Source organism: Nicotiana attenuata, chromosome 4, assembly GCF_001879085.1.
Source record: "Nicotiana attenuata strain UT chromosome 4, NIATTr2, whole genome shotgun sequence".
Lineage (NCBI taxonomy): Eukaryota > Viridiplantae > Streptophyta > Magnoliopsida > Solanales > Solanaceae > Nicotiana > Nicotiana attenuata.
Genome location: NC_031992.1, coordinates 7,838,683 through 7,859,853, shown reverse-complemented (window position 1 = coordinate 7,859,853; position 21,171 = coordinate 7,838,683). Strand labels below are relative to the sequence as shown.

The following is a 21,171-nucleotide window of genomic DNA, read 5'->3' as shown; positions in this document are numbered from 1 at the left end:
AACGTGACCCCTACCGACGCGCAGACCATTCATGGCCGACGTTATTCGGTCTGGGAGGTCGGCTCGTCAGACGGGGTGCTGCTCCCGGGGCTAGTTTCGCACCTGCCGTTGAAGGGGGATCGTCGACCAACGTCGAGGGACCAGGCGGGGAAACGGAGAGATCGGACTCCGCCCCGCTCAGGAGGATGTCGACGAGTTTGTGGGTGGCCTTACCCACGTGGAGATGACGTCGGATGGGTTCGAACGCCGCATTACAATTCCGGCGGCTTATAACTTGCTGTTAAACAGCGAACAGGCTGCTTCGGCCCTTACCCTGCTGTGTGCCACCTCGGAGAGCAAGGCGCTCAGTACCGTGGAGGATGCGGAGCTGTCACGGAAGATTTCTGGCATGGCTTTGCAGGTAATTCTTTATTCCCTTTTGTCCTTCCGTGTGTTGTAAGATTGATTCGAGGTGTGCTTATTTCTGTTTTTCTTTTTAGACCCTTGTTTTGGAGGTGGAGAGGGGGCGCCGTGAGAAGAAACGGATGGCCCTTTACAAGAAGATGCTGAAAAAGTATCGAAGGTATCACTCTAAGCATAGAGCGGTGGTTGAACGGGGGTAGTCCCAATTGGAACGTAGGGAGGCCGAGCTGGAGGAGGCGGATAGCGAGCTGATGAAGGCCATAGCCCGCAACAGTGAGTTGGAGGAGCTTCTTAGAACGAAAGATGATGAGCTTGAGCTGAGCCGCAGGGTGGCAGCGGAGAACGTCGACCTGCAGCGGAGGGTGGCAGAATTAACCGCCGAGCTCGATGCTAGGATGGCAGAGAATAATGGACTTTCCCAGCCTTCCTCATCTCGTCCTTTGCCTGGTCGGGGTATGCGTCGCAATGCACATGAGATGTGGGTATTTGCGGAGGCCAGACTCGATGTATATAAGGAGCTCCATACCGCGGGCCGGGCGACAGAGGAGGAGGTTCGGGCACGACGAGACGAGGCTCTTGCTGCTCGTGAGGCCTGTGGTTATTACCCTGACTCTCCTGATGGGGAGGGGCCTGCTTCTGAAGACGTCAACCGGCTCGACTCCAGCTCCTGGTATAATGACGTTTACTTCCCTGGGGGTGACGGGCAGTCGTGAACTTGTATAGTGTATTTTTTCGATTGTATAGTGTGTTGGAGCTTGTCCATGGGGACAGACGTAAATATATTTTTGTTGCAATATAGATTTTATTTTTATTGCCTCGTCCATTTGGTGTTTTCCCCTTTATTTCTTTTGTAATGTAATGTTTAACCTCCGTAGAGATTGTTCTTATCGTTCGTCGGAGGGTCGTGCTGTGACTGTCGTCGAAGCAATATTCGTTGAAGTTTGAACGAGGTCGAACCGATGTCGATGGCCTTGGCCATCAAGATGTTGCTTCGACTGTCGTCGAAGCGGTATCCGTCGAAGTTCGAACAAGGTCGAACCAATGTCGATGGCCTTGGCCATTATGGTGTTGCTTCGACTGTCGTTGAAGCGGTATCAGTCGAAGTTCGAACGAGGTCGAACCAATGTCGATGGCCTTGGACATTATGGTGTTGCTTCGACTGTCATCGAAGCTGTATCCATCAAAGTTCGAACGAGGTCGAACCAATGTCGATGGCCTTGGCCATTATGGTGTTGCTTCGACTGTCATCGAAGCTGTATCCATCAAAGTTCGAACGAGGTCGAACCGATGTCGTTGGCCTTGGCCATTATGTTAATTCGACTGTCGTCAAAGCGTTATCCGTCGAAGTTCGAACGAGGTCGAACCGATGTCGATGACCATGGCCATTAAGTTAATTCGACTGTCGTCGAAGCGTTATCCGTCGAAGTTCAAACGAGGTCGAACCGATGTCGATGGCCTTGGTCATTGTGTTAATTCGACTGTCGTCGAAGCAGTATCCGTCGAAGTTCGAACGAGGTCGAACCGATGTCTATGGCCTTGGCCATTATGATGTTGCTTCGACTGTCGTCGAAGCGGTATCCATCAAAGTTCGAATGAGGTCGAACCGATGTCGATGGCCTTGGCCATTATGATGTTGCGTCGACTGTCGTCGAAGCAGTATCCGTCATGAGATGGAAATTCCCGTTCATTCTTTGGAGATTTCTGTTCATACAGTGGAGATTTCTGTGCATACGATGGAGAATTTTGTTCATTCAATGGAGATTTTTGTACATATATTGGAGATTTCTGTGTATACAATGGAAAATACTGTGCCTATACTAGAGAGTAACGTCCCTATGATGGAGAGTAACTAGTGTAGTCCCTTCACTATATTGGCCCATGGCTCGTGTCGATTGGCCGATATGGTGAATCTGCGCTCCTGTTCCACCGGGTATCCCCTTTGACGCCTCGTTAAAAACCTTCCCGACAAAACCCAATTGGGAGAAAACTCGGGTCAGGGAAAAAGAGTACGACTCAGGAGATGCCTTTCAGAAGTGGAAGTATTTGAGGTGGGCGACGTTCCAATTGTTTTGGAGCGGTTTTCCTTCCATCGTTTCTAGTTGGAATGCCCCTTTGTTTGCCGCTGCGATGATTTTGTATGGTCCGTCCCAATTGGTTCCCAATTTCCCTTCGTTCGGATCTCTTGATGCCAGTGTTTTGGCTTTGACGACATAGTCGCCAACTTTGAGTGACCTTACTTTGGCTTTCTTGTTGTAGTATATTTCCGCTTGCTGTTTCTGGGCTATCATCCTTATATGAGCCATGTCTCTTCGTTCTTCGGATTCGTCCAGGTCTTGTAACCTGCTTTCATCGTTATCCGGTCCACTGGTATGGGAATACCTCAGGCTTGGCTCTCCTAGACCAGTGAATATGGTGTTTCTCCCGTGCTGCATTTGGGCGTAGTCCGGTAGGCCCATAATACTTCAGGTAATAACTCGGGCCATGACCCTTTAGCGTCTTCGAGCTTCTTTTTCAATATGTTCAATATTGTTTTGTTGAAAGACTCGGCTTGGCCGTTGGCGGCGGGATGATACGGGGTGGAGAGTATCCGTTTGATGTGCCATTTCTTGAAGAATTCTGTTGTTTTTCTTCCGATGAACTGGGGTCCATTGTCACAGCTGATTTCTTTAGGGATGCCGAAGCGGCAAATGATATTTTTCCATATAAAGGCGATGACATCTTGCTCGCGTATTTGTGCCTACGCACCTGCTTCTATCCATTTAGAAAAATAGTTAGTCAAAACTAGAAGAAAGCGTACCTTTCCTCGTCCTGTCGGTAGAGGGCCGATTATGTCCATTCCCCACTTTATGAAGGGCCATGGCGAGGTGACTGAATGGAGAAGTTCCCCTGCCTGGTGTATCATGGGGGCATATATTTGGCACTGCTCGCATCTTCGAACATAATCTGCTGCTTCTTTCTTCATGGTAGGCCAGTAATATCCGGCGCGGATGAGGCATCGAACAAGGGTGTGGTTTCCTGTGTGGGCGCCACAATGGCCTTCGTGCACCTCCTCTAATACTTGCCTTGTTTGATGCGGCCCGAGGCATTTGGCAAGGGGACCTCCGATTGTTCTTTTGTAGAGATCGTGATTGATCAGGCTGTATCGGGCAGCCTGTACTCGGAGTTTCTTGGCTTCTTTTTTGTCGTGTGGAAGCGTTCCGTCCTGCAGGTAGGATAAAAACTGGTTGCGCCAGTCCCAAGTCAGGTTTAAAGAGAATACCTCGACATGGTCGATGGCCGAATGGAGGAGAGTCACCATATTTTCTTTGTTGATATTCTTGGTGGCTGTGGCTAGTTTAGCTAGGCTATCTGCCTCAACGTTTTGTGCCTTGGGAATTTGTTCGAAGCGACATTCGTCGAACTCATGCATCAGCTTGCGGATCTCTGACTGGTATTTTTGTAGCCGTTGTTCTTTGATTTGGTAAGTTCCGGTGACTTGATTTACGACAAGTTGGGAGTCGCAGTGGAGGATGAGCCGACGGGCCCCATATTTGATGGCTAATTTCATGCCTGCGGTCNAGCGTGACTCCCCCCGCCAGGACGGGCGGTGATATCTCTCCTGAGGTTCTCTCTACTGCATTGTTAAAACCCGTTACCGTTATGCAACGCGGTATTATCTTATCTTCGAGCCTCATTTGCATGAGGACTCTTGGGTGGATAATACACGCACCGCTTTCCGTCGTCTACCATGATTCTTTTCACATCGGTATCAGCAATGCGTAAAGTTATAACTAAAGCATCATAATGAGGGAAAGACAAACCGTCGGCATCAGACTTATCGAAGGTGATACCATCTTCGAAGTCGTCATACCGTTCGTGAGCGATCGTGCGTTTCAACTTGTGTGTGGTAGTGAACTTTACATGGTTGATTGCCGAGTCGTCTCCGCCGCCGACGATCATCTGTATGGTGCGTTCTGGAGAAGGTGGTTTCGGTGGTCCTTTGGATTGATCGCGTCCTCTGGCGAAATTAGTCCTTCCTTTATCGCTGAGTAGCTCCTTCAGGTATCCTTGGTTCAGCATTCTGACCACTTCCTGCCGTAGGCCTATGCAATCTTCAGTTTTGTGTCCTCTTTCCTGATGGAATTCGCATAGGACGTTCGACCTTCTTGCACTGGGGTCTGACTTCATTTTTTGTGGCCACTGCACCTTCGTGCCCAGCTTTTCCAGTGCGTACACTATTTCTGAAGGGGAGACACAAAAGTTATGAGCGGATAATAGTGGGGGAATACCTGTACGGCAGCTGCATGGCATATGGGTGTCTTGGAGGAGGCGGGTTAGGAGTTCTGACGTAAGGCTGGTGCCTTTCTCTGTTGAAGCGTGGAAGTGGTTCCCGTCGCCCGTCGTTGCGTCGGTCCCTCCTTACTTCTGATTGTACGGACGTTAGTCGTTGGGTTGGGCCGTTAAGGTCGTCTTCATCCGCTCTGACTTCGGCGCAATAGGCATTGTGGATCTCTTCCCACGTGGTGGGGGGATACTTCATGAGCCGATTGAGCAGCTTTTTGGTTGCTTTGGATCCGTCTCTGTTCAGCCCGTTTTGGAAAGCTGCCACCGCCATTCCTTCTGATACGTTCGGCAGTCCCATTCTTACCCTGTTGAATCGTGCCAGGAAGTCCCTGAGTCCTTCACCCGTTGTTTGCCTGATGGCGAAGATGTCGTTGACCCTAGCTTCGGCTTTCTTTGCTCCTGCGTGGGCGGTGGCGAACTTGTCCGCCATCTCTTCGAACGTTGATATCGATCTGGCCGGCAACTGAGAGTACCATGTGAGTGCTCCTCCCGTCAAAGTCTCCCCAAACTTTTTCAGCAACACAGATGGCACCTGTTCTTTCGATAGGTCATTACCTTTTACGGCGATCACGTAATGAATCAGGTGATCTTCTAGATCTGTGGTCCCGTCGTATATTTTCAAGTATGGTGGCATCTTGAAGGTTTTGGGGATTGGGTGAGGAGCAGCTCCCTCATTATATGGTTGCTCGACGAATCTTCCCATATCGCGTTTCGGCAGTAGCTTAGGGGCGCCAGGTATCTTGTCTACCCTCTCCTGGTGCTCCTTCATTTGATCACGAAGTGCTTTATTCTCGTTCTCCATCTCCTCCATTTTCTTAAGGATGGCTGTGAGCGCATCGTTGCTTGTATTGGAGTCAGTGTGGGCATTACCTGTTCGTGCAACGCTGGGCTCTCCGATGGTGGTGGTGATTTCTGCCATCAATGGATCTGTGATATTTCCCTGAGGTGGTTTCTCGAGCATGCTACTTAGAGTGTTCGTCAAACATTCCTCCAGTAGCTTTTTGACTACTGGGGGCGTTTCCTTTGCTGCAGGTGTAGAAGTCCCTCTTTCATGCAAAATCGTTAGATCTTCAAGTGAGGAGGGTGAGATCTCCCCCTCCTGTATGTTACTTGGTGTTATATTCGCGGTATTTTCTCTGCCTGCTTCGTTGAGTGGGCCTATGAGGTTAGTTGAGCCGTCTGCTATCATGTTCAACCTTGACTCTTTGTCTGCCATTTGTTAGTTTCTATGAGATCTGAAGAACAACGATGGTTGTTTCTGATATCCTAGATGTGAACTATGATTTCAACTACCGAAATCCCCACAGACGGCGCCAAATTGTTTGACCCAAAAGTAGTTTAATACTTTTTAAGCAAATCAATCAATGTAGATGAATGGGTAAATCGTAGTGGAAGATAATAAACCCTAGGATGATCTTGAATATAGAATCGGATAACAATAAGATAAACAAAGTTGATGAGAGAAAGTGATAAACTTCTGAAAGATAAGAGAGATAATATTAGAGAGAGAGAGAGAGAAGAGAGAGATTGTCTTTTCAGTAGTCAAAAAGTCCCCCTTTTACAAGGCTTAGATCCTCTTTATATAATAGAGGATCCTTGCTCCAATATTAAAAGGCAGAAAATAAAGTACATGTTATGGAGCGGCCGACGTGATCGTGGAGTCGTCCCTCATATTGCTCATAGGTCGCTCTTCTAGCCGGGCTTACGCACACTCGGTCGGTCGTGCTGGCTTGAAGAACGTAGTGGGTCAAATTCGGCCCCATACAGTGATATTGATGGCTAAAGTGATGGCAATTTTGACGGAGAAGAAGAAAAGAAAAAAACTAGAATAAAGAAAGTAGAAGCAAAAAGAAAGAAAGAAAAATAAAAGATAAATGAATAAATAATGAATAAAAAGAAAATAAAACTTGTATTAGTAAAAGATAATGACATGGCATCACGTGATTGGTGCGTGTGTTCCACACATTTTTGTGAAACTGATGCTTATGAAAAAAAAAAAGGGATTTTGTTTTACTTTAAACAATATCCGGGAGGTTATAGGACCCCCGCAAAATTAAAGGGCGCATTTGGTAAACACATGACAATCCCAAGGGTGATTATGTATTATCCCTATTATATAAGCCTTAACATTTGTTAGGACCGAAAAAAATCAGGTGTAATGCGGAAGCTAGCAAAGCAAACCTTGAGTGACGATAAATCCAACAACAAAAGAGAAATATACCAAAAGAGACACAAACATATAAGGTGGTTCGGTCAACTGACCTACATCCACGGCGAAGATGAGCAATTCACTAAATAAAAGAGAGTATAAAATATTGAGAGAATAACCTCAAGAAGAGGCAAACACAAGTGACACACTAACACTTGTCCCGTAAAGTTCTCCCCCTAAATACGACTATCAAACCACATATGGCTACATTGTGGATGCTACTGAATGAAAAGGACGGATCTTCAATTTATAGAACTCCAAATATTTTCCTACCAGAAAGGAGACTAGCCAAATATGAGAGATTTGTAATTTCTTTCTACAAAAAAGAAAATCAAATTATAACAAACATATTGTCTTTCCTTCGAGAGATAGGAAAATCAAATAAAAGCTGACTTGAACCGGACAACGCAAGTAAAATGAAAAATTAACACTAGTCTGTTGAATAGAGATGCAAATTGTCACAATTTACACGCTTCTAAAACAACAGGTCGATAACTCCGAAGTCAATGCCAGGTGGACATCCTCTGCTTGCCTTTTCCGTGTCATTTCGTTGTTGTTTCCATCTAATAGCTTCCCTTCCGCGTCATTACAATTAGATAATAGGTGTACTGAAGAAAAATGTCACAATCGTGTGATTCCAAAATTTTATGGACCCACATATATAAAAGATGGGTTCACAAATATGAGATAAAAAAAATGTATAAATTGTGTGAAACATAAAATAAAATCACTCGTGTACTGAACTTCGTGCAGAATATAATATTGATTTTGTTGTGGAAAGACAATGCTACGTGTTCCTTTCATTGATTTCTTCTTGCGTATGAATGTGATATTTAGAGAATATTTCTTATAAACGTGCATTTCTTTATTCGATCGGCATTTCTCCTTTCAAAACCCGACCTGTTAATATATAAGTAACAGTATAATATATAAATTCTTGCCTCTCCTTCGCACGCAACTATGGATCTCAGGGAGTCAATCAACAACCAGACGGATGTTTCTTTCATGCTAGCTAAGCACATTTTGTCCAAAGAGGTTAAAGGCGATACCAACCTTGTGTTGTCTCCTCTCTCAATTCAAATAGTACTTGGCCTTATTGCTGCCGGCTGTAAAGGACCAACTAAGGATCAGCTGCTCTGTTTCCTCAAGTCCAAATCCATTGATGAACTCAACTCTCTTTATTCTCATCTTGTCAATATCGTCTTTGTTGATGGCAGCCCCAATGGAGGTCCTCGTTTGTCTGTTGCTAATGGTGTTTGGATCGACCAAACACTCCCTCTTAAGCCTTCTTTCAAGCAGGTTGTGGATAATGTTTACAAGGCTGCTTTAGACTCTGTTGATTTTCAGAACAAGGTTAGTCCTTTTATTTAATTTGTTTCATTGAATTCTTATTACTTTTTCGTGCTGACTGTTTAAAATTGGTTTGTGAACTATCATAACCATATTTACTATTCACATCATAATCCTCGAAACACTATCATATGAGATGAGGGCAGATATTTGCAATTAATATTGGATTATTGACGCGTAATTGATTATTTGATTGATTGCTTGACCAATCTGACTTAAAAGAGTGGAAAGTATCAGACAATTAGGACAGTTGAAAGAATCTAATTTGATAAGCAACCAAGAATGCAGTAGGGTAGTGACTAATTGGCCATTTTATTGAGTGATAGTAAGCTTCTTCAGTAGATAAGCCTAAATTGTTCTAAGCTTAACTAGATACAGGTATGTGCTTAATTTCTTAAGCTCAGCTCGGCCTCACTTGTGCATATCTATACCCAATCCCAATCATTGCTTAACTAACATGTAAAACAGCCAACTCTGATCTTACTTACCCCTTCCTTGTACTGTGATCAGTTTATTACTGCAATTGCCCTTTGTTGGCTATATTTTAAAGAGAAAAAAAAATTGGCTGAAGGCATATATGTGCTAATTCTAGCATTACCTGTTTGTCTTTAAAATTGATTAAGGCTGCTGAGGTTGCCGATCAAGTCAATCAGTGGGCTAAAATGGAGACAAATGGTCTTATCAAAGAGATTCTTCCTCGTGATGCAGTGAACAACATGACAAGGCTGATTTTGGCCAATGCACTATATTTCAAGGGAGAATGGAATGAGAAGTTCACTGCTTCAGAGACGAAAGACCATGAATTCCATCTCCTCAATGGAGGGTCTATTCGAGCACCATTTATGACTACCAAGAAGAAGCAGTACATAGCAGCGTTTGATGGCTTTAAAGTATTAAGGCTTCCTTATAAACAAGGCACAGACACGCGTCGCTTCTTCATGTATTTCATTCTCCCAGATGCCCATGATGGATTACCTTCTTTATTGGAAAAAATCAGCTTAGAACCTGGATTTTTAAATAACCATGTTCCATATGGAAAAGTTCGAGCGCGCAACTTTCTTATCCCTAAATTCAAAATAACTTTTGGATTTGAAGCTTCCAACATTCTAAAGGGACTCGGCCTCACGTTGCCTTTTTGTGGTGGTGGCCTCACTGAGATGGTTGATTCTCCTATGCCTCAGAACCTGTCTGTTTCACAGGTTTTTCACAAGTCTTTCATTGAGGTAAATGAGGAAGGAACCGAAGCTGCAGCTGTTACCGCTACTGTAATAATGACCATGTCCTTGATTATTGAGAAGGAAATGGATTTTGTTGCGGACCATCCATTCCTATTCCTTATAAGAGACGAATCTACTGGTGCGGTGTTATTCATTGGCAGTGTAATGAATCCTCTAGCTGGTTAACCTAGGTGAATGTCTGAATTCAAATTATAGCATGGACGATAGAAAGCTTTATATTAGCATTGTGAGAGGAGTGTTATATTTGCAGAGAATTGTATATTTATCATCTGTTAGGACTAAGTTGAGTGGTGCTACGTATCTTCCGGAAACAGCCTCTGCCTTCTTGAAGGTAGGATCCTCCCAGACCTCACTTGTAGGATTACACTTTTTTTTTTTGTCATTGTTGTTGTTGTTGTACCCTTATGATGAAACCTTAATTCATATATCTCTGGCATCTTATATAATTTTATTTGTGCTTTATATTAGCGTAATGAAATATTGTATTGTACCACAACCTTTTTGTTTTCTTTTTATTAACTTTATTTTATTAGTAATATATATATAAAGGTTCCCTAATTTTTATGGCTAACTACTCATATATAAGGTAATGTACAATTGAGTTACTTTTCCTCCAAGAAAAGGATAAAAAAAAAATCTAATTATGATCGAACACTATTAACACAAACCTAATTAAAGTAGGCTAGCAACTTGTATGTCAAGAATCCGATTATCTCAAAAGACATAAAAAAGAAAAACCCGAGCATCTCCAAGTTTTTACTCACCAAGAATATAGTATTTTTGACAATATGGATTTCTATAGATCAATCTTAAAGCAAACGGATGTTTCTTTGATGCTTGCAAAACATGTCTTCTTCAGCAAACTTCGTCAGCCCAATGCCAACATGGTATTATCCCCACTCTCTATTCAAAAAGTTCTTGGTATGATTGCTGCTGGCTCAAAAGGTCGTTCATTGGACCAACTGTTGTCTTTTCTCAAGTTCAACTCCATTGAAGAACTTAACTATGTTTCTTCTCGGGTCATCACTGATATCTTTGCCGATGGCAGCCCCTATGGAGGTCCTCGTTTGTCCGTTGCTCATGGCGTTTGGATTGACAAAACTCTCTCTTTTAAGCCTTCTTTCAAACAGATTATGGACAATGTTTATAAGGCTGGTTACAGTTCTGTTGATTTTCTGCACAAGGTTAGTCCTGCGCTGATAATCAAATCATCTATTTTTAACATCTTAACTTTAGATAAGTACATCACAAAAGAATTTGCCTTTCGAATATTAAGATTTCAGATTACCTTAACTTTTCCCTTTTTATCATAGAGGTACGGATTTAACGCGATGTAATCAGGGGCGAAGCTACATGTCTTAAAGGGTGGTCAATTGATCGAAAAATTACACTGCATATATTAGGTAAAATATTAGGTTTTAGAGGTATATAACATATATTGAACGCCCTTTGTCGGAATTTTTTTCCACTTCTTTCAAGTTTGAACATCCTCGAGGAAATTCCTGGCTTCGCCACGGGATGTAATGTTTAGAGCAAAATTTTGATGCTGAAAAAAATGCTGATCAGCATGTTTGTTGACAGAATCTTTTCAAATTAGTAAGTAATATACGGGAATCTTATTTAGATACAGACGCGGCCCTTGCTTATATTAGACTTTAGACATTCATCAATGGATAGGTAGGGGCGGACCTACACGGTGTCAAGAGGCTTCATATAAACTCGCTTCGTCGCAAAATTGTAGGGTATGTAGATATAAATATCATCTAAAACAGAAGAAACTTTTATATATAATAACAATTGAATCCGATCCGCTTGACATTAAAAATAGAGTAGCTAGCAAATCTTGCTTTCTATGCCTAATGTTGATTTTATTTTCGCCTATCATCATATCAATCTGAACCTACTTATATAAAATCTTTGGTCCGCCACTGATGATAGGAAGATCAAGAAAAGATGTTACATACTAGTTCATAAATTGAGTTGGCGAATCTAGTATGCAGTATAAAGCATATTTTTTTGTCTTTTAATGTAAACTATATCTGCTAGTAGGTAGTAGCTTGCTGATTTATATTCGCTGTTTGTTCTAATTTTTTATCAAGGCTGATGAGGCTCGTGCTGAAGTCAATAAGTGGACTGAAGAGAAAACAAATTGTCTCATCAAAGAGATTCTTCCTCCCGGTGCAGTCGACTACAGAACATCGCTCATCTTGGCCAATGCATTATATTTCAAAGGAGCATGGTATGAGAAGTTCAATGCTTCAGATACAAAAGACGATGAGTTCCATCTCCTCAACGAAGGATCTGTTCAAGCGCCCTTCATGACCAGCCAAAAGAAGCAATACTTTGATGGTTTTAAAGTATTAAAGCTTCCTTATGAACAAGGCTATGATCGAAAGCGATGTTTCAGTATGTATTTATTTCTTCCAAATGCCCGCGATGGATTACCAGCTTTACTGGACAAAATTAGTTCGGAACCTGGATTCTTAAATCAACATATTCCATTAGACAGAGTTAAAGTGGGCAAATTTCTTGTCCCTAAGTTCAAGATATGTTTTGGGATTGAAGCTTCAGAGGTTCTAAAAGGAGTTGGTGTTACAGCACCTTTTATTAGTGGTCTCACTGAAATGGTGGATTACGATCAAGACTTGTTTGTTGATAAAGTTTTCCACAAGTCCTTTATTGAGGTAAATGAAGAGGGAACGGAAGCTGCAGCTGCAACTGCTGCTATGATTAATAAGGGAAGGACGGCAAGAAAGGAGGTAGACTTTGTTTCTCTTTCTGATTAGAGAAGATTCTGATTAGAGAAGACTTTGTTTCACTTTTAATTTTACTAAACGCGTAGATAAGCCAAAAAGTGCTTATAAGCCAGTTTGACCAGCTTATAAGCTTAGCCAAACACCCTCTAAGTCTACCCTTCTACCATATGAAATTACTCACTCAATTTTATCTTCCGTTATACTATTAGGTTCATTCATAACCTTGTTGTTTATAAATCTTCTAGTATTTGTCCTTGCTATTAATGAAGTTCCTGCGTGAATTGTGTGGATTCCACGGCTCAATACCATAAACTACTAAAGAAAAAAATGTACCTTTTGCTTTCCACTTTGAATAAAAGAACAATTGTAAAATAATTAATAGTAAGTGTTTTAGTGAACCATGTAAAACGAACACCAAAATTTTAATATTTAAAAGATGTTCTTTAGAGTCTATAGGCATCTTTTTGAAATGTGTCACCCACTGAGGCAATTCAAGTTTGGTGTTATTACATCTCATTTTGTAGTAATCATTCAAGGGATGACTCTTTTTTCGCATGAATTATCATTTCAGAAGCCTGTAAAGGCTTCAATGTTGGAACTGGCGTTAAAACTTGGAGTTAAAGCCTGTTTTCGGTGAAAATTGCAAAGTTTATTGCATGGAATAATCATCAAATCTTACTGTGCGAATATATACCACCGTTATCTTTGTTTCATACGGGGCCGGCTTAGGCCCCTAAAATGGGAGAAATTCAAAAATAGTCAGATTTATAAGTGGTCATTCAAAAATAGCACAATTTCAAAAGTAATATAAATTTAACCACTTTTCATGTAAAGATAAATCTGAACGAAAATACTGTTCAAAATCCGGAAAATACTCCAGCATAATATACTGGAGTTCCAGCATAAGTATACTGGAACTCCAGTATATTATAATGGAGTTCCAGCATAAGTATACTGGAATTCCAGCATATTATAATGGAGTTCCAGCGTAAGTATATTGGAACTCCAGCATAATATACTGGAGTTCCAGTATAATATACTGGTCCAGTATAATATGCTGGAAGTTCATACACAGGTGCTCCAATCTCCACTATATTATGCTGGAACTTTCCGCGTGTTGGAGTTCCAGCATAATATGCTGGAAGTTCATACACAGGTGCACCGATCTCCAGTATATTATGTTGGACCGGTCCCTGTTGCAGCAAAATAGTGGCTATTTTTCAATGACTTTGCAAACGCTGGCTATTTTTGAATGACCAGTCCGAAAACTGGCTAGCCCGTGCTATTTTTACCCCTAAAATCTATAAATTATATATATAATATTTAATAATTATGCACTATTGATAGAATTTTTAAATCATTTGGTTCAAATAGTTATAGGTAAAAGTTTTACAACTCTTAAATTGTAGTTGCTAGTTATTTCCCGTCTTTAATTCGTCCCAACTTAAATCGATCGCCTTACAAATGTTAGTTTAGAATAATTTTTCTTAATTCTTTGAGTGCCTTTGTAGATATTTTTCAAGCTACTTTAATAAGTAACTATTAAAATTCGTCCTTAACATTGAATGACTCTTGAAACATAGTAGTTATAATTACAGTATTATTTGTTTCAACTTATATTTAAAACTAAAAATGCTAAGAGAAATTGTATAAGTTGAAGAATACTCTAATTGACAAACTCAATCAGGTAAAAGGTGTTAATTCAATTACCATTAATAATTTCTATATGAGTTGCCTCAGTTGAATTTTTTTTGAAAAACTAAATCAATAAAGTTCAATATGATAAAACACAAGAAAGATTAAACAAATAGGTTAGACATTGGCAATAATTAAAACTCATTATAACTTCTTTAGTATAAATTTTAAGAGTAAATAACAATTAAAAAAAATTTAAGACCTCACTTTTTATTTTCGCCTTAGGCCCCATATTATGTCGAGCTGCCCCTGGTTTCATATTTAGAAAGCAACTAATGACCGCATTAGCAACACTTTCAACTATAATTTTCTTCAATTTACTTCACTTTTGGTATTATCTAATTTATGTATATGGATATTGAGTCTGGTTGGGTCATTCCTATTTTAAGGAAAAAATACAAAATTAATCGGTCCGCTGATAATTGCATTCGTTAGTCTAAAAAAATATAAAATATGTATAACACACACACACACACACACACACACACACACACATATATATATATATATATATATATATATATATATATAGTATCGGCTATTATTTTTAGAGCGGCTAAAAAATATATTTCTCCTATTTTAATTGGGTTATTATCTATTAGGCTGAAAATAAAAATATACCAAAAAATTGGTGTTATTTTTGTATGAGTGTCAGAGCTTTATGATTTTTATGTAAGAAAACAAATATTATATGATTTTAGTAAAAAGAAGTCATAATTATAACCATCTGTGAAACTTACCCTAACAATTAGAATCATGGAAAATATATTTTCATGAATAAACAATAAATAAAGATGAGAATGACTAAGCAAATCGGAAAATCAGAGGCAGTAATCGAGCCTGCGTCTGGTAAACGCAATTAAGTCCTAACCTTTTTAATTAGAGTAGTTAAGCAAGCGTAATTATGGTACTATAATTAGCGTACTACAGTATTACTTTTCCTTCGAAACGGGATTAACACAAACCCTAACCTCTATATAAGGAGTCTCAACTCTCTTCTCTAGTTTAATTTCACTCATCAGAATTTTAATCATCTCCAATCTGCAATATGGATTTCTGTCAATATTTTAGCAATATGAGTCTCCGGGAATCGGTTAAAAAGCAGAGCGATATTCCTTTGATGCTCGCGAAGCATGTATTCAGCAGCGAATTTAAAGGCATTGATTCTAACATGGTATTTTCACCACTCTCAATTCAAATAGTTCTTGGTCTCATTCCTACTGGCTCCAAAGGCCAGACGATGGAACAACTGTTGTCTTTTTTCAACCTCAACTCCATTGAAGAAGTCAATTCTCTTTCTTCTTGGCTCGTTGCTAATGTCTTAGTCGATGGCAGCCCAAGGGGAGGTCCTCGTTTGTCCGTTGCTAATGGGGCTTGGGTTGATCGAACTCTGTCTTTCAAGCATTCTTTCAAACAGATTATGGACAATGTTTACAAGGCTGCTTCGGCTTATGTTGATTTTCAGAACAAGGTTAGTCTTAGCCGTTCACTCGTTAATAAAGATTTTAGTTTAAAGATAACCGATAAAGGAGAATTAACCCAAATAGATATGTATAATTTTTGTATAGTAAATATATACTCCCTCCGTTTCAAATTAAACGAGGTAGTTTGACTCGGCACGGAGTTTAAGGAAAAAAAGAAAGACTTTTTAAATTTGTGGTCTTAAAAGCTTAAGGGGTAAGGCTTTGTGGGGCCATGACTTTTGTGTAATTATAAAAGCTTCTCATTAAGGGTAAAATGGGTAAAATGAGGAGTTTAAAGTTGAATTATTTCCAAATTTAGAAATGTGTCATTTATTTTGGAACAGATTAAAAAGTAAAGTAACTCATTTAATATGAAACGGAGGGAGTAATAATTTATGTATACCGGCTAGAAAAAATTAATATTGAATCTGGCTGGCTATAAAAATCCCAAAGATGATAAACCATTTTGCATATAGTATATGCTAACAAAGTATTTATGAGGCATGCTAAATCTTTTCAAATTAGTAAGAACATAGATATATTTATTGGTTTTTAATCTTTTGGTTTTTGTACTTTTTTAATATTATGAATTTTTCTCCTTTTAATGAACATTATGGACTTACCTATAGAACAAAAATATTTTATTTAAATATAATATATAAAAAAAATATTTTTCTCGCATATATAATGTCGAAATAATAATATAATTGAGCATAATATTCAAGAATATGTAATGTCTATTACAAAGATACCTTTATGTTAAATAATTATTTTCTATAGTACGTATATTTTAAAATTTTTATTTTCTTTCATTCTCAATTGTAAATAATTTTTTGGTTTTTTTTTTGTTAATATCAAAATTATTGTTACGAACAAATTTTAGTTAACTTTCTACTATGCTCAATATTTTATTATTCTAATATTATATATGCTTAAATAATATTTTAATTTTTTAATTTATAAATAAATTTTTTTTTCTAAGGTAAGTCCATAATATAAATTAAAAAGAGAAAAATTCTTATATTAAAAAGCTAAAAAAAGAAGAAGGTAAAAGTTGATAATTTAGAGGCTAAAATAGGTATTTTTTGGCGATCAAAAATTTGAGATATTTAGTTAAGTGACTTCTGAGTGCTATTAGCATAGTTAAGTGACTTTGTTGTTACAAACGGAAGAAAAATGACTTTGGTATATAATTTAGTGTCCATCTGAATAATGGACTTTCTTTATTGTGCTTTTCCAACATAATGCTACTCACTCTGCTCCATTTGTGGAGCTTTTCGCTTTTCAAAAGTCACTTTGACTAATCTTTAAAGCTATATTGGATTAGATTAACTCAATATTTTAAAGTTAAAAGTTAGATATTCAAAGTTGTAAATTTTTTCATACATAAGATGAAAAAATGCATTTCAAAATGTTGATCAAAATTTACATAGTTTGAAACTCGAAAAGCGAAAAGGTTCAAATCGGGAACGGCTGGAGTTTAAGATACTAACCAACATAAAGCAACTTTTTTTTTTTTTTTGAATATCACCTATATCCGTCTAGTAGCCTGGTCTGATGTTATGTTCCCTGTTTGTTTTAACTTATAATTTAAGCCTGATGAAGTTGCCAAAGAAGTCAATAAGTGGGCTGAAGAGAAAACTAATGGTCTCATCAAAGAGATTCTTCCTCCTGGTGCAGTACACAACATGACTAGGCTCATATTGGCCAATGCACTATATTTCAAAGGAGAATGGGTAAAGAAGTTCAACGCTTCAGAAACAAAAGACTATGAGTTCTATCTCCTCAATGGAACATCTATTAAAGCACCCTTTATGACTAAGAATAGATTGTCCACAGTAGCAGCAGCCTATGATGGCTTTAAAGTGTTGGGACTTCCTTATAAATATGGCAATGACAATCGTCGCTTTTGCATGTATTTTATTCTCCCTGATGCCAATGACGGCTTATCAACTATATGGGAGAAAATGACTTCAGAACCTGATTTCTTAAATCATCATCTGTAATCCGCTACTATGTTAAAACACAAAATCAAAAACCTGTTAGAAGAATAAAAGAAACTGGAAAACAGTAAAGAAAAAGAAATATTCCGAGTCCACAATTTGCTTGTGCGTCCTTAAAGAATTTTAACCCCCTCACACGTTGCCAAGGTAATGGATTAAATCCTCCCAGGATGAAACGGAATAAACCTTCCTGCAACAGTGGCAATACAAACTGCAGGATACCAACGAACTCAAAAAACGGAGCAAAATCACACTTACAAATTTGAGAGAGAGAGACTGCGAATTAGAATGCAGTATTTTCAGAAAAAAGAAAGTTTTGTAATTTTTTCAGTGTGTTAAAAACGAAGCCATGCCTCAGAATTTATAGGCAATTATTGGAAGAGGTGTGATGTTTGTTCTGGAAAAGGTGTCTGTTCAGAAGTTTACGCGTCCTGCCGCGGTTACGCTAGGACCGCGGCCAGAATGGCCTTCTGAATCTGCAGCAGTGTTCTGGCGCGGTCCTACCGCGGTCACGCCCGGACAGCGTCTAACTAACTGACATTTAATTAATTATTAAGTAATTAATTAAATAAATTTTGTCCAAAAATAATCTTATCGATCGATCATTTGACAAATCCAAATCCAAATCCAAATCCAAATCCGAAGCCGAGCCGAGCGATCGACGACGACGGCGCGAGGGTTCATTCTCTTCAACTCCTTTTAAGAGTTTTAAGAAGTGATTCTATATATATACACACAAATGTAGTTGTCCTTCACCAATGAGGGACAAAGTTCAAGACAAAAGCTCACTTCATTCAAATTTTCATTTCCCTCCATTTTATTTCCCACCATTTCCAATTCACACTCTTAGACTTTAAAACCCAATGCTTAAAGTCTTTGAAGCCCAATGCTTTAAAGTCCAACAATCCCCCACATGAATGGGAATGGCTGTAACAAGAATGATCATAGATGAAAGCTATGTGATTTGCAAGTAAGGATTAATTGCATCTGGATAAGTAGGTTTCCCTTTGAACTTTCCGTAGTGAACATATGTCGGATATACTCGGTCAATCGGTAGATTTGATATCTTTGAACCGTCGAACTTTAGTGTATACCTAGACAACCATTTGTCACACAACCAATCCTTAACCGTCTTTTGGTTCTCATTGTTGTGTTCGTTTCAGCCATGAACACCACCTGGTTTCATAAGTGCGTAGAGAATTGGCCTTACAGAATTCTCATTGAAGCGGATTCCACTTCACACTTACATAGGTGATTCCTAAACGTGTAATCCTTTAGATTGACACTATTTGATAAGTACCACATCAAACTTAGGTAATCATTAAAGAACGTGTAAAGTTCTATCCTTGTTACTGAACATTGTCTTCATCACGAGAAGGGACCAAAGATTTTACTTTGACAATGTTGAACCGATCAATCACAACTTTGTTTGAGCTCCTTGAACCTAAATCTTGGAACATCCAAAATTCTAGGTAGAGTTACCGCCATGTTGACTTGTCCTCGGCCATAGTCCCATTCCCTTAGATGATTTCTCAACTCCCTCTCTAGTTAAGCCTTTTGTAAGCGGATCCGCCACATTATCCTTTGATCTTACATAATCAATAGTGATAATTCCACTAGAAAGTAGTTGTCTAACGGTGTTATGTCTTCGTCGTATATGACGAGACTTTCCGTTATACATAACGTTCCCTGCCCGTCCTATTGCAGCCTCACTATCGCAATGTATGCAAATAGGAGCCAAAGGTTTTGGCCAGAACGGAATGTCTTCTAAGAAATTTCGAAGCCATTCAGCTTCTTCACCGGCTTTATCCAAAGCTATAAACTCTGATTCCATTGTAGAGCGAGCGATGCACGTTTGTTTGGAAGACTTCCAAGATACTGCTCCTCCACCAACAGTAAAAACATATCCACTTGTGGACTTTGTTTCTGTTGAGCCGGTTATCCAATTTGCATCACTATGTCCTTCGATAACCGCATGATATTTATTGTAGTGCAAAGCGTAGTCTTGGGTATATTCCAAATATCCCAGAACTCGTTTCATTGCCACCCAGTGATGTTTGTTTGGATTACTTGTGAATCGACTAAGTTTACTTATTGCACAAGCTATATCAGGTCGTGTACAGTTCATGATGTACATTAAGCTTCCCAACACACGAGCATACTCCAATTGAGACGTACTTTCACCTTTATTCTTTATAAGATGGTGATTTAAGTCAATTGGATTTCTTGCACTTCTAAATTCCAAGTGTTTGAATTTTTCAAGTACCATTTTCACGTAATGTGATTGAGACAAAGCTAGACCCTGAGGAGTCCTCTGGATTTTAATTCCTAGAATTACATCGGCAACTCCTAAGTCTTTCATATCAAACTTACTAGCAAGCATGCGCTTAGTAGCTTGAATGTCGGCAATGTCTTTGCTCATTATTAGCATATCATCAACATATAAGCAAACAATGACTATATGATTTGGAACGTTCTTAATGTAAACACATTTATCACATTCATTAATCTTAAAGCCATTCGACAATATACTGTGATCAAGATCCAGGAAGGGCCAGACATAATCAGAAAGAGCCATTTGACAACATTGTTTGGTCAAATTTCGCATGCCATTGCTTGGGTGCTTGTTTTAGTCCATAAAGGGACTTAACAAGTCGACACACCTTCTTTTCTTTTCTCGAAACCACAAACCCTTCGGGCTGGTTCATGTAAATTTCTTCCTCTAGATCACCATTTAAGAAGGCTGTTTTTACATCCATTTGATGGATTTGAAGACCATACAAGGCGGCTAACGCTATTAACATCCGAATGGATGTAATTCTTGTTACCGACGAGTATGTGTCAAAATAGTCAAGACCTTCTCGCTGTCTAAATCCTTTGACAACAAGTCTTGCCTTGTATTTGTCAATAGTACCATCATCTTTCATTTTCTTCTTGAAAATCCATTTAGAACCCAATGTTTTGTTACCTGGAGGAAGATCAACCAATTCCCAGGTATGGTTGCTCAACATGGATTCTATTTCACTATTGACAGCTTCTTTCCAATATTGTGCTTCTGAGGAAGACATTGCTTCCTTGAAGGTACAAGGCTCATTTTCTAGTAGGAAAGTCAGAAAATCTGGACCGAATGAAGTAGATGTCCGTTGACGTTTACTTCTTCTCGGATTTTCCTCATTAGGCATACCATCTGTTATTTCCTCCCGAGGTCGTTTTGACTTTTGGTAGGTCACTTCACTTTCCTTTTTATACGGATAAATAGTTTCAAAGAATTCAGCATTATCTGATTCTATTATCGTATTAACGTGAATCTCAGGATTTTCTGACTTATGAACCAGAAAACGATATGCCTTGCTATTGGTTACATATCCAATAAATACACAATCAACCGTTTTTGGACCTATCTTAACCCTTTTAGGTTTAGGAACTTGTACCTTAGCTAAACACCCCCACACTTTGAAGTATTTCAAGCTGGGCTTCCTTCCTTTCCATTTTTCATAGGGAATGGACTGTGTTTTACTATGAGGTACACGGTTGATTATTCGGTTAGCTGTAAGTATAGCTTCCCCCCACAAGTTCTGTGGTAAACCAGAACTTATCAACAACGCATTCATCATCTCTTTCAACATTCGATTCTTTCTCTCCGCAATTCCGTTAGATTGTGGAGAGTAAGGGGCAGTTGTTTGGTGAATAATGCCATTTTCCAAACATACTTCTTCAAAAGGAGATTCATAT

The 21,171-nt window shown here is 39.2% G+C and overlaps 3 protein-coding genes across 3 annotated transcripts; all 3 read left to right on the top strand.

The window, feature by feature from the left end:
* Positions 7,652 to 9,968, top strand: LOC109224927 (serpin-ZX-like). Its single transcript, XM_019389497.1, has 2 exons — positions 7,652 to 8,287; positions 8,908 to 9,968. Exons 1-2 carry the CDS (start codon positions 7,895 to 7,897, stop codon positions 9,685 to 9,687), a joined length of 1,173 nt encoding a protein of 390 aa, XP_019245042.1. The 5' UTR covers positions 7,652 to 7,894; the 3' UTR covers positions 9,688 to 9,968.
* Positions 10,074 to 12,568, top strand: LOC109224928 (serpin-ZX-like). The gene is made up of 2 exons (XM_019389498.1): positions 10,074 to 10,706; positions 11,622 to 12,568. The coding sequence occupies exons 1-2, from the start codon at positions 10,311 to 10,313 to the stop codon at positions 12,306 to 12,308; spliced, it is 1,083 nt and encodes a 360-aa protein (XP_019245043.1). The 5' UTR covers positions 10,074 to 10,310; the 3' UTR covers positions 12,309 to 12,568.
* Positions 14,940 to 17,479, top strand: LOC109225126 (serpin-ZX-like). Its single transcript, XM_019389711.1, has 2 exons — positions 14,940 to 15,444; positions 17,032 to 17,479. Exons 1-2 carry the CDS (start codon positions 15,022 to 15,024, stop codon positions 17,440 to 17,442), a joined length of 834 nt encoding a protein of 277 aa, XP_019245256.1. The 5' UTR covers positions 14,940 to 15,021; the 3' UTR covers positions 17,443 to 17,479.

Bases quoted from the DNA above. Each gene is read 5' to 3' on its own strand.
- LOC109224928 (XM_019389498.1), top strand. From the start codon at position 10,311: ATGGATTTCTATAGATCAATCTTAAAGCAAACGGATGTTTCTTTGATG. The intron at 10,707-11,621 runs GTTAGTCCTGCG...TTTTTTATCAAG, and splicing joins CTGTTGATTTTCTGCACAAG to GCTGATGAGGCTCGTGCTGA.
- LOC109224927 (XM_019389497.1), top strand. From the start codon at position 7,895: ATGGATCTCAGGGAGTCAATCAACAACCAGACGGATGTTTCTTTCATG. The intron at 8,288-8,907 runs GTTAGTCCTTTT...AAATTGATTAAG, and splicing joins CTGTTGATTTTCAGAACAAG to GCTGCTGAGGTTGCCGATCA.
- LOC109225126 (XM_019389711.1), top strand. From the start codon at position 15,022: ATGGATTTCTGTCAATATTTTAGCAATATGAGTCTCCGGGAATCGGTT. The intron at 15,445-17,031 runs GTTAGTCTTAGC...TTATAATTTAAG, and splicing joins ATGTTGATTTTCAGAACAAG to CCTGATGAAGTTGCCAAAGA.